The sequence below is a fragment of the Convolutriloba macropyga genome, chromosome 10 (genome assembly GCF_964194025.1).
Source record: "Convolutriloba macropyga chromosome 10, txConMacr16.3, whole genome shotgun sequence".
NCBI lineage: Eukaryota > Metazoa > Xenacoelomorpha > Acoela > Convolutidae > Convolutriloba > Convolutriloba macropyga.
The window spans coordinates 38,526,550-38,539,746 of NC_134477.1; the positions used below are offsets into that span (position 1 = coordinate 38,526,550).

The following is a 13,197-nucleotide window of genomic DNA, read 5'->3' on the forward strand; positions in this document are numbered from 1 at the left end:
ATTATTTATCTATTGATCTATCTAAGAGATTGTAAAAAATATTTAATTTGCTGAACAAATTTGATCATCTCAAAAGGTTCTTTACGACCAACTATTTCGTAACTTTTACTACCAAGACCATTCCCTTTTCGTTCGGCCAATAAAATTGAACGCGGTCAAAAAACGAAGGTCAAAATGATTTGACAAAGTTTATGAACAGAATAGACTTTCTTTGGCACGTGTCCGGACAAAACAGTCCCGAAAACCGACTAAAGAGTCCCAGACAAAATTGTCCCAAAAACTTAAAGATAGCAACTCCGCGCATTTATCAACAAAATTTAATCACAAAAATTATCGAAATACTAAATGCGGACGCAAAACCAGTTCTTAAACTGACAAGTTTTGTTTCAACTGACAAGCATTTAAGAGAGAGAGCCTCACAAAGTTTGGCATCATATTTTGGACTCAAACTGATATCACGGAACTCATCAAGACACAAAAAAAATCAGAATTCCTCATCGTCGAAAGCTATGGCTTTATTAGGCAGCGACAACAAACTCATGGCGCATCTTTTTAGCGCTGCTGTATTACAAAATGCAATGGCAGAGTCCAGCTGCACAGAGACAAAAAAGTTGTCAAAGTTAATAACCAGATCCAGCAGACAATGAAAAGTAAAATCTTTGCTCAGCGTTGATAGTCAGAGCTGCAATAGCTGACGAGACTCCACGCCAAGCATTAATGGCCGCACAAAAAACACATCGGAAGAGAAACAGCAGCCAATATTGCAGTCCACAAATCAAACCAAAGGACAATAGACAAAACGCTCTTACTTTTGGCACACTTACTATTGGCATACAGTACTGAGAAATTTATGTATTATGATTCAGGGCCCCAAGATGAGAAAAAGACTATTGTTGTTGCGACTCTGCCAGCCATTGATTTGTTCGAGCAATGAGGTGATTGCTTCTACGATGCAATTTTCTCAACAGCTCAAAAACGTCTTTCAAAGCTCTACACAATTCATACTTCGTTGACGGCATCAACATGACTCCCGTGTATGCTATTGTTCCTGATAAAAGGAAAATAGCCATCCAAAACTATTTAATTTGCTTCCAGAAATATCAACAAAAGGAGCAACCATGGATTTTGAAGTTGAATTTTGGAATACATTCTATCAGTGCAACTAAAGAAATCAAACTCAAATTCTCGTCCTCCGCCATACTCAATACGTGTGGAGACATCTGCAATCAGCGTGCATAGCATCGGCAAACAACTTGGAGTTCCATGAACATAAAAGAATGATACTTTGCTGGTTTTCTCACGACCAATTGATGTCATTACTGAAACTGAACAACTGCAGTCACTTTGCCTTGCGGACAGTCAGCCAAATTTTAAACTATTTTGAAGCTAATTGCAACGTTCAACACGGCTCTACCGTTCAACGGAAGAAATCGAGGATAACCATTGTACGTTGGAACTGCTACGAGCGCAAAAAAGAGCAATTCAAGAAAAAACAACCCTGTCGAGGAACGGAACAGTAATTTTGTACAACTTGTTAAGACAAGCAACCATTGCTATTGAAATTATACATAAATTCAAGGACGAACAATATAATGGTGGAAAAGACAACAGCAGGTCGGCAAGTACTAAGGCTAAAAAGAGCAAATTACCCGAATTGTCGTAAACTTACAAAAACTTGTTCAAAATTACCAGCATCAGATTATGATTGATTTCGTGAGACGCCGCAATTAAAATATCAAACTTTAAGATGTGTTGATGTATTTAGTAATCATGTCTAAAAGTAGCACTGTCACAATTATGGCTCGCTTATTGTTTTCAAGAATCATCTGGTTGTCACTCTGCAGGGCTTTAGAAATTGACTTACTTTGAACAAGTAGGCATCAATGTTCATGCTGTTCCACGAGATAGTCATCCATCCCGGGGAGAAGATTGAGATCATCGTGTGAATATGAGGCTTGAACAAACTCGTCATTTCGGCTGAAAAATAATGGATAACCATTCATATCAAAAAAGCTTATTCTTAAATTTCAACTAAAAGTTTCAACAATCTATTGGGTTTAATTTGCTTCTGCATGAAACAGTAAATATCCTTCGAAGATGAGTTGGTTGTTAAGGTTTTTAACTTTCATTAACCTGGAATCATGTCCTTGACTTCGTAGAAATCTGAAATCAAGCTATCTAGTCTTGATTTGTATTTCTTGAAGCGCATCTCGTTGTTCAAAATGCGTTTGGCCACATCCGGGAGGTCCATCTGCATGCGAGACATAAACTTGGCCTCTTGCAGCATTTCGTACACGCTAAAGAAAGAAAAACTTATTCAATGTCTAAATTTATAAGCAACAAGTGAAAGAGAAAAGGTTCATAGTATATTAGAAAACGCTTGAACAAAAAAGTAAGCCAGAATTATGTCTACACAACCAAAGGAGAGCTGAGTTAGTTTCAAATAATTGTTGCCTTAATTGAAACAAAACGTTCATAATCAAATGTATGGGATACACACAATTTTCTTTGGAGAAAGAATAATTTTTATCACTGTATACTTTATCGCTCAGACTGGTTTTCAACAAATTTAGGACAACTTGGAACAAAATTTGTTTTTGCGATTAAATCAACTTGCTTGTACAGAATTGGATAGCAATTTTTGAAGCTGCAAGAGTGTTTTCTTCCAAACATTAATGAAAAACACTCACCCTTTATCACTATTGACAACTATGAGTGACTCTCTAGGGTTGTAGGAGAGTACATTCAACTGAAGTCCACTTCCACCTCCACCAGAAGTGGAATCAAGTGTCTGTTTCCACTGGGTGTACCACAAGGTCTCGTACGTTATCAACACTTCTGCCAGTTTGTTGTACTGCTTACAGATTTTGCTGAATTCTGAAAAACACAAAAACTTGGGTCAAACGAAATGAATGGACGAATAGAACAAGTAGTTAAGACTACTGCAAAATTCTAAAATAGCTTTTAAAAAGGCTCTATGACACTAACCTAAAATTGAATATTTTAAATAACACCATTTTAATCAGGTTAACATTGTTTAACCTAATGTTTAGCGGCAAAAGAACTAATTTCTCCTCATCAAAAATTTGAGAACTCAAACTCGATTTTGAGTCTCTACCTCTCATTTTGCACATGGCTTCATTGGCCCTGAAGTTGATCATGGGAATCTCGATTCGCCCAATCAGCTGTCGCACCCACTGGATTGCCCCACCCACTGGGGGTGCATTTCTAGTTATAGGAGGAGCATCCTGAAATTAATATTAACTTTTTCAAATATTCTTTTTCTTGAACACGTTTGAACAATAATCGCAATATGCAAAAAATGAGCAAAGAAAAATTTCAGCTTCAGAAATCAACGCTTTAATTGTTACATCCAAAAGTAAATTACATCCATGTGTAATTTATTTCTCTGATTTTGATGGTACATTTTTGAAAAAAAAAATTGGGCTACGGTTTTGAGGATCAGAGGCAAAAATATAAAAAAACAGAAAATTTTTTTCGTTTCAGGAAGTAAAATTAAAGAAACCATATGCTCTCGCCCACCTTTTCGAAGCAAATATTACGCTGAATCAAATTTATGTGAATTACAATAGTGCGATTATAAATTGCAGTTGGGGCTTGCGACAAAAAAACAAAATGTAAAAATAAAGAAGTCATTATTGGGTGGACAGTCTTCCGAATTACCTTTCCCTTTTCGTACGCTGTGTGTATCTCCTTCATATCTTTTTCATAGAACCCGAACACGATCTCGTATGCCTCAGTAAGAGCCACGCTCACGCCAGGACGACGTCTGATTGGCTCAAATCTAAATTACGTCACAAATACCAATTAGAGAGCACACTAATCTTCTGCCAATTGACTGCACTTTTCTCGCAATCGGTCACTTTGGATACAAACCAACACATTTGTATCAAATCAACGTTATTTCTTCTTTTCATCGATAGCCAAGTATACAGCCAATTAGAGTAAAGTTTAAATAACCTAAAGCCATTTGGATAATGTTATCACACAATCTGTTGACAATCACGTCTTTAATTCAAATAGCTAGTGGCTGGTTAATTGTGAAATAACTTCTTGTTAAACATTTTGCTTTCAAACTTAAGGTTTAAAATCAAGACCATCCTAACTTACTTTTCCAGTTGCTTGAGTGCTTCCTGTGTGGTCATGGTGCGCATGAAAAGTGCCAGAATGTAAGATGATACTATGATCTCTATTTCACCGATCTTAGACAGAAATTTCTTGTACAGCGTCTCAAACTTCTCCCGGTCGTTGCCTTTGAAGTCCAGAACCTAAATAATGACACAGATATCAAATTTCGCACAACTACTCAATTGACAAAAAATGATTTTATTAAAAGAGGTGAGATTCACTTAGGCGAGTTTAACATAGTCAAAAAATGTCGTTTGTTTTTCGCCATGGATGTTAAAAGGTAGCCACAAGTTTTTACTAACAAGCACTTTTTTCGGCAATGATCGGATAGTTTATAATAAAATTAGGATTTGAAAATGACTTACCTGTTTCACTTTTTCTACGCTGGAGAAAATGACTTTCAGTTCATCGTATCGTCTTGTCAACAGTTCATCAAATGAAGGCCCTGGTGGTCCAATCGACCCGTCCGCCGTCAAATTCAGCCCCCAATCTGAATAAATTTTTCTAAGTGTCCTTCGTGCTTCGATCGCATTCTTCCTCGGAGACTCTTCAATTTCATACGCTTCGTCGGCTCCGAATGGCGCAGCCGAGATCTCGAGTTGTGATTGTCGTTGGGTGAACAACTTTTGAGCCGACGCGTCGCTTCGTCCGAAAGATGAAAAACTTTCTTTCGACTCTTCGACTAAATTTCCAGTCAGATTTGTATGTGCATCGCCGTTTGTAATAGTCTCGGCTACGTTTCCCGACTCGCTTTGAGTCGGAGATTGATGGTCGTCAATTAGGTGTTTCTCCGAGTCGTTGTCGGAGTCGTAAGAAATGACGTCAAGTTGAGAGGAGCGCAGTTCGGCCGCGTGTTGTGCGCTTGCTAAAACAAGTTTAAATACACGCATTTCTTCAGATGCGGCAAGAGGGTTATTTGGTTGATGCCTGTCAAACCTTGCGTTCTATATTATTACTGTCCCAATGTTTCGTGAAGCTGTTCATCATACGTCAATCAATGAAGACTAGGCAGATCAGTTAGAGAGATTTGCTCAATTTATTGCCATCAAATTTGAAAAATGGGCAAAATGTGAGTCAATGAAACGGAAATGATCCCAATTGTTTTAGCAACAAAACTTTTATTACACTTTGAAAAATGGACAACTTTCTATGCAATGATTCTGTGATCAAAATTTATATTAAAAATGGAACACTAAAACTAGACATTTAAGAAATGAGCCAAATCTAGGTCCCAGCCTAAAAGATCTCAAAAGGGGGAAGGGATGAGGCCATACTGAACCTGAGCATGAGGTTCGTTCAAATTGACACACACATATTACACCACTTAAAGTCTGTCTTACTTCGTTGTTTCCATTCGTGCTTTGCCCTCCTTCCTCTCTCGATCTCTGCCCTCATTCTGATCTCGTTCTCATCTGTTGTGTCCATTATGTCCTCTATCCTTGGCCGAGGCACTCCGGGCGCCGATATTAACAACTTCTCATACTCCGCGAGGGTTCTACAATTCAAAGTCCAGCTCTATGGTTTTGTTCACAGCAAATATAAGGACTTTTCAGTCCAAAACATTGTACATCAAACTGCAACAATCTCTCTATACCAATTTAGCTAATTACCTTCTCTCATTGAAATTTGGTTGCGATTTTTTTTGCTCTGCAAAGCTCTTGTTACTCATATCATAGCCATGAAGAACATATGAGTGACAATTTAGAAGCTTATTGGTGATGTTTATTGAACGAAATTTTAAAAAAGTACTAGTGGCTGTCTATTTGCAATAAAAATGAATTTTGTCAAAACATGCACAAATATATAACAGAAGCCACAGAAAGAACGTGATCTTGAATTTCAACGTATAAACTAACGTGAGTATGTCGACCACTTTGAATGTTCTGTCAAGGAAGAGGTCAATGTGGAACATCAACTGAGTGTCGTCAGTAATGGCTATTCCTGATTGGTCAGAGAGCTCCTTGCCCGCTGTCGCTTCACCTGTCATATGAAAATTAGCAATTACTTTTATGACATTATTCAAAACATCTTTTCTTGTCATTTTATAGCAAACCTCGCAACTATTTTTTAAAATCTTTGTACATCCAGATAATGCGTTCGAATACAATAGCAATAGATTTCTACGAATCATGCCACTTTATTGGACAAGTATTCACGTACCGAACTCCAAGTGTAAATCAGTACTGGGCAATTGTTGCAAGTCTACCATGTATTATATTTTGCACGCTTTCTCGCTTAAAATTTGCTTCTTTAAAGCGTATATTAACGGCGTAAAGTACAAGCTTTCAACAGTCACGTAGGCACAGAAAGGAGAACAGAGGTCTAAAGAGCGCGAGATCGTGGGTTCGATCCCCGTACGGAACTTCATTTTTGCGGCCCAAGTCTGACCATTGTAAAATCAGACTGAACGCAAGTCTGACAAGTCAAAAAAGTGACATAAAATAGTCTATGATTTAGTAATGATGAGGAATTGCATTTATACTGGCCCAGTACTGAAAGGCACTTGGAGTTAGGTACGGTTTGATCTTAGCCTTCGATACCGAGGATGAGGTCCGCGACCCATGACAGATGTGGTCGAGCGGATGGGCTTGAGTCTCGGACAGGACAATTAGGTGCCAACCACTATACGTGGGTCGAAGTTTCAGTAGCGCCTTTTGTCTGGCCTATATCCGAGTATATTTTGTTTGGCCCTGACCCCCATTTCACAACCCAAGCCCATAGCTAACTGATTCAATAAATTGTAGTTTAGAACTTTGATTTGAAGACCACTCAGCTCAGTGGTCAAAGTGTGTTTAATGCGGCACTTGCTTCAATTTTGAAATAAAACAGCGTTTTGCACTTTAAGAAGCAACAACACAAGGAAAAACATCGATAGTATAAAAACAATTTTTATTGAAATGGTTGCAACTCTTAATATCTATTACGCAAGTAAAAGAACACGTTTTACCTACGGTACAAAAAATTAGTTCATACAAAAGACAGTGACGGTAGCATTATTCGATAAACATTAATCGTGCTTAAGTTTTTATGAGTATATTGACTCTGAAATTTTTGCTACTTAGATAAAATGTTATTAGGGCAGTTAATCATTGAAGACTCTCAAGTCTAAACTCTTCAGTATCTACTTAACTAATTGGTTAAATTGTCGTGAAATATTAAAAAAGCTTTCTTCATTTTGTGTCTTATATTCTAATTGCCCATCTTGTTGGTCTAAGAATATGTTTTATTTTGAATGGTCAACAATCTCACACTGATCTGAGTAGATCGGTAAAAAGTTTAGAACATCTATACCTGCGTGCTATCCGTATTCGATTTTAACTAGTGAGGCAGATTACATGTTATTGCCCCTACCCCTCAAAAACCTCATACGATTGCTATCCTGGACCCCATTTAGGCAAGTGGTCCGCATTCGGAAAGGTTAGCTCCTTTTCCTTAAAATTTAATATGATATTACTAACAAGGAGGCTCGGTAATGTGCGATCTCGCATAATCTTCCGACCCCGCTCATCCACAATTTTGGCATAATTGTCGACCAAATGAGGAACAGATAGAAAATCCAAAAATTCAAGTATTTTTCAGAAAAATAGTGTATGAACGAAAAGATAGCCTCCAAAGCATATAATTCTGTGGAGTAAAAAATGATGCAGTAGATTGACGAGATACACTAATTTTAGCATAGCGAGTTAAAACGAACAGCAAAATCAAATAACAACAAGAACAACAACAACAACAAAAACATTAATTGCATCAAAAAATTAATCTCCGTTTTTAAAAACAAAACTTAATAACAAAGTCAACATAGCGTCAGATAAATCTGAAACTAAAAAAAATAGAATGTAATTCACCAGAAAAGTTAGAAGACAAGTCCATAATAAAGCTTGGTAACAATGAAAAAAAACAGTAAACAAATTTAAAAATTTCGCTTATTTTTTTTTTAAAAAAAAACTATTAATTTCAAAGTAACGAAAACCATTAGAAATCAACTAAAAAATCCCATTCGTTTACGACTACCAATGCTTCTATGGAAGGGCTTTAAGACTTCTCATTGTTCAATTTTTTATGCGCTTAAAAAAGAACAACAAATGGAGACAACAAACAAAAATTCAATTAAAACTTGCCAGAAAACGCTGTCGAAGCCGGAAAGGCATTTTTGGCCCTCAAAATATGTTCAACTGCACCTTCGTCTAACACCAATAACGTTTCATGTGACCTCTCATTTATGAGACTAGGTAACGAGCAGACAAAAAAGAAAAAAATGGCAAAATTAAGTAACCTTTTTTGTTTTTTTTTTCGAAACAAAATTAATTCCAAAGTCATGAAAGCCATTAATTACAAAATGAGATTATTAAATCGTTTATTCGTCTAAAGGAAACCATTCAGACCTGCAATTATCCAGAATATATCTTGCGTCTACAAAAAGAACCTCAAATATGACAAAACTCAAAAATTAATTTACTTTTTTGTCAAAAACACGTGTCAAAGCCAGTAATTTCATAACGCAATCTGTAAAATCATAAGATTTTGTAACACCAATCCGATTTGTCACCTTACGTGGACTGCAATAATGTCAAATTCCACCTGTCATTAACGAGACTAAGTTACAGATTGACAATGAAACGAACAAGAATGCGAGGTTAAAAAGTGTTTTTTTTTTTGTTTTTTGAAAACAATTGTTTTCAAAGTCATGAAAGCCTGCAGCTATCTACTAAAACCAGATTAAAGACTCATTTATTCCTCCTTGAAAAGCCAATGAAATCTGTCAGTATACAAACACGACCAATTTCATACGACAAACACGACAAAATAAGAAAATATTGTTACGGACAAAATTAAAAAATTCGATTAAATTGTTCAAGAAAGTAGTGTCGAAGCCGTTAAAAACATAATCTTTATCTCTAAAGATCTTAATTTGCTCAAAACTGCTTTTATTTGAACACCAATGATGTGATATATGAACTGTCAATAATTTGTTAAAGTGACAAAGCTAGAAAACGTGAAAAATGGGCAAATACCTAAAAACAAACAAAAAAGTGAAATCTATTAGAATCAAAGGCCGAAAACCATAACTTCAGGCATAAAAACACAAAAAGAACTGAATTTTAAATCAGTAGAGCGAACAAGCGTTCTTTCTTTGCTGATACTAAGCTAAAAGTTGACCAAATTCAGAAAAAAGGGGCAAGGTTCAATAAGCCATTATTTATTTAAAAATCAAACACTTTTAAAAGTCAAAACGACCATAAGCTTGCGATTTGTAAAAATCACAACTAGATGCATTATTTGGAGCTGCTAAGGTAGCCAATTGGACCTATCACTACTGATCTTGGATTTGAAATGTTCTGTTCTTTAAGTAATATGAAAAAGATCGATTTCTTTTTTTAAAAAAAGACTGTCTGATTACAATCCGAATGCTTTTCGGATTGTAACAGTACAAAATTGGTCCAAAATTAGTCCTGCTAAGGCTGTTCGTCCATTAGGAACGCTTTTTTTCGAATGTTAGATATAGATAATTTGTTAGTTAAAAAATCAAAAACAAATGATGCGTTTTTTTATTAATCAACGAGTAAAGTTAGCGAAAGACAGCAAAATTTTAATTACAGAGCACTCTCAACGAAAGCTGAAGTAGGAATAGCCTCCTCCTGTTTAGTGCTGTTTTTCATGAAAAAAGCCGAATTTTGAAATTTTTAGCCAGAAATTGTGACAAAAAATTCGAATAATAGTCGACAACATTTTGCTGTCTTTAAAAATAAAATCAACAACATTATTCTTCAAAATTTTAACAGAATTTAGCAAAATTGAGGAAATTTTAGGCAAAATTCCGGAAAATGTGAATAAAAACGACGGAATTCACCTATTTTTCAGAGAACTATAAACCTCGAAAACACCCTGCAAAAATCGAAAATAAAAATCTTTTCAATTCCATATTCTACGCTAGACGAGCTCTCTAATGATAGCAATCTCAACTCTCTACGATGAATATATCGATCGGCCTAAATTGTCTGACCCTTAACTAACAAATTATCAAAAATAAACCCATTTGAGTATATAGTTCCTTCCCCCCCCCCCCCCCCCACCCCAAGAGGGGTCGCAGCAAAAATTACATTTTCAACTTGCCAGTACATGAATTAATAAACAAAAACTAAGATTCCAAATCATTATAACAAAATTAACATAACTTACCTTGTGCAGCACCTCTTACAGCTGAGTTGCGCTGACCAGCTCCAGCAGTAACTGGGTTTGATGAGGAAGCCATGGACAAACTCGATTCCTGTGTTAGAGTCGTGTTCTGGACTCCAACATTCAAGCTGACGCGAAGCTTGCGCACCTGGTCACAGACATGTAGATTGATTTTGATTGGATTTATTTTGATTGAAATACTTCGTTAGTCTGATCACGCGATGCACAAGTTCATCATGTTATTCACTTAATGTAGTTAACATCATAAAGTGATCCTGTTAGTCGCTTAATAATGTAGTTAACATCATAAATGTTACTTAACAATCATAAATGTAGCTACGTATAGAGCCACAGAAAACCCAATTTCTGGTTTCTGGAAACCCAATCGGAAAATCAGAACATAGATACTAGAATGAAAATCATGGTAAAGAGGTTTTCCAAACAGAAAAAAATAAATAGCAGTATTTGTATTTAAAATCATTAGTTCTACGATAATCCCAACATTAAAAATTAGGTTTTTCGGCCAGAAGAGTTTTTGATTCTTTTCCGTTAACATGAAATGTTTGATTACTTTGCAACCTAAGACAACTGGTCGTTTATTTCATCGCGAACTCATTTGTGCCTCAATTTTTCACTTCGAAATTTAAGCTATTTTTGGCGGAGTTTTTTACCCTTCAGAAACTTCCAATAATTTTTACGGGTAACTGGCAACGTCTCTGGGTAGTTTCAGAATCTTCTTTTTATTTACGGATAGAGAACCAAAACTGACCAATCAGCATCATACCTGTTCTTTGAATTTGTCACAGAGTGCATTGCAAAAGAGCAGTCGTGAAAAGACAGATGGAGGGTCAGAAGATGCTTCAGTTTTCATAACAAGTCCATCCCTTGCCTCCTTCAAACACTGTCTCACGTAGTTGTCTGTGGTCCCTTGGTCCAAGTAGCACACCTCCGAAATAAAGTCCAGCATTTTAGACACCAGAAGATTGGAGATCTATAGGAAACAATGCCCGATTTAGTTTGATTTCTAATTTTCCAGAAAATGCTATAGTTATAAGCAAGAATTCCCTAAGACATTTGTAAATGGGTATTAGTAGTGGAAAATGAGGGGGTCTACCGCACAGAAAAAGGATCCCTCCCTCTAGTAGCCTCGAAACCACTTTCTATATATTTCTAACAACTATTTTTTGTATTTTAGATGCTGCCTAACCACCTGGGCCATAGGATCATGATTTTTATGTTTTATAAATGCTTTTATTCAGGTTCTCTCACAAGGTTAGTTCAAACCGTTCAAACTTTATCTTTACCATTGACATTTGCCAAACAGAATAGTTAGCTTGGTATACAACTTTGTTCAATTTCTTTGAATATCAAACCTCTGTTGAACACTTTTATTATACTGTAAACTCCGTATGTGTACTTTTTCGTTTTTTCGTTTTCTCTTTGCAACGTTTAGCTTTTTATCTACAATCAAAAACCGGTTCCTTAATTTGAACTTCAAGTAAGTTAAACAATTTTGTCTGAGCTTTATGTTGTGTAATTCTTTAGCTTACTTGTCTTTGAATAGCAATATCTTTAGAAAATTATATTAACGAAATGGTTCGAAATTGGTATAAGAAAGCATTTTTATGGTATAGGGAATATTTATGCGCAAATTATCATCGAGTTTATCAAAAGTTTCATCAATAATTTTCTTCGTCAGACGGTAAGACAATAACGTCGTCATCTTCAGGCGCTGCTCTCACTTTAATGATCTTTTGCTTTCTCGGCTTAACTATTGCGATTGGCTTTTCTCTTTTGAGAGTTGCTCGATGACCTTCTTTATTGTATCTTAGAAGGGCTGTAAATTCTCGAAGTCCCAAAGCCACATATTTCAACTCCCACATTTCGCCTTTGTTCTCAAATTTCTTGATTTGGAAGAACACTGATAGCATCAGGTCATCGGGGTCGAAATACTTCATTGAAAGTCGGTAGTAGACTTTATCGTTATCTAAATAGAAACATAATTAAACTCACGAAAGCTGTTTTAATCGTTTTCTGTATAGGGTTAGGTGAATTAGGATCTTAATTAAAATTCAACTCTTCGACTAATATCACATATTGCTGAAATTATAAAGTGCGATACTACCTTTGATGTCTCGTATCACCTCGCAATTCTTTGAATCAAGCCGCATTCTTTCGCACGCCTCAATATGTATCACGAGACGTCCATCTGCATTGATTTTGCCCTCAGTGATAACTCTGATAAGGTCAGTGTCCATCATCACCGTGTTTATTAGGGACCTGAAATGTTCTTCAGGTAATGTAAGATTTTGGTACAAAAATCTTTCACCGTTCGAATATTTATAAAGCGATATTTCAATTGTTGCGCCCTCCGTGTTATCTTCTCTCCAAATTCTCACAAAGCGCGTAGAGGTTTGGTATTCAAACAGATAACCAGACATTTGTAGTGTATTTAGTTTTAAGTTTAAATTTTGTTTTTTGTGAAAGAGCTTAGGATGGTAATTTGCCGATTTGTGGGCTTTTTATACCCGTTATCAATCTCAGATAAGTCTGTATCTCGACCGAAAAGAAATTTATAACCGCAATTTACGGTTTTTACCTTGCGGCGCATTCCATTTATGAGGTCTCATCGGCGTTTTCTTTTGTGGTGCATTGGAGAATATCTTTCAAGTTTTGTTAGTATTCATAATCTTAAGCAGTCGGCAAACTAGATTTCGCTACGATAAAATTTCAGGTTTTTCCGCCCGCAAATTTTCATTTTCTAAATAATAATCCTGCGGACCGCTTTCGACTTTCAGACTCAACCAACTCCAACAACTAGCCTGCATCTGGAACACGTTTTTCCGACAACAAAACGATCCTGTCCTGCAGCTT

At 36.2% G+C, this 13,197-nt stretch overlaps 2 protein-coding genes across 14 annotated transcripts in view; both read right to left on the minus strand.

Annotated features, from left to right (window-relative positions):
- Nucleotides 1-13,197, minus strand: part of LOC142348118 (dynein axonemal heavy chain 5-like) — a 242,955-nt gene that overhangs the window by 166,123 nt on the left and 63,635 nt on the right. For all 13 annotated transcript variants that reach the window (XM_075399292.1, XM_075399290.1, XM_075399287.1 and 10 more), the window contains exons 9-19: nucleotides 11,108-11,314; nucleotides 10,327-10,471; nucleotides 6,006-6,129; nucleotides 5,490-5,644; nucleotides 4,515-5,014; nucleotides 4,132-4,289; nucleotides 3,685-3,805; nucleotides 3,119-3,248; nucleotides 2,691-2,877; nucleotides 2,134-2,297; nucleotides 1,865-1,977 (exon numbers count right to left, since the gene is read on the minus strand). In XM_075399292.1, the coding sequence (XP_075255407.1) occupies nucleotides 1,865-1,977; nucleotides 2,134-2,297; nucleotides 2,691-2,877; nucleotides 3,119-3,248; nucleotides 3,685-3,805; nucleotides 4,132-4,289; nucleotides 4,515-5,014; nucleotides 5,490-5,644; nucleotides 6,006-6,129; nucleotides 10,327-10,471; nucleotides 11,108-11,314 (2,004 nt within the window). The remainder of the gene's footprint in view (nucleotides 1-1,864; nucleotides 1,978-2,133; nucleotides 2,298-2,690; nucleotides 2,878-3,118; nucleotides 3,249-3,684; nucleotides 3,806-4,131; nucleotides 4,290-4,514; nucleotides 5,015-5,489; nucleotides 5,645-6,005; nucleotides 6,130-10,326; nucleotides 10,472-11,107; nucleotides 11,315-13,197) is intronic.
- LOC142348514 (uncharacterized) lies at nucleotides 11,990-12,797 on the minus strand. The gene is made up of 2 exons (XM_075399888.1): nucleotides 12,449-12,797; nucleotides 11,990-12,310 (listed from the first exon to the last, which is right to left on the minus strand). The coding sequence occupies exons 1-2, from the start codon at nucleotides 12,762-12,764 to the stop codon at nucleotides 12,003-12,005; spliced, it is 624 nt and encodes a 207-aa protein (XP_075256003.1). The 5' UTR covers nucleotides 12,765-12,797; the 3' UTR covers nucleotides 11,990-12,002.

Bases quoted from the DNA above. Each gene is read 5' to 3' on its own strand.
- LOC142348514 (XM_075399888.1), bottom strand. From the start codon at position 12,764: ATGTCTGGTTATCTGTTTGAATACCAAACCTCTACGCGCTTTGTGAGA. The intron at 12,311-12,448 runs GTAGTATCGCAC...GTTTCTATTTAG, and splicing joins GGTGATACGAGACATCAAAG to ATAACGATAAAGTCTACTAC.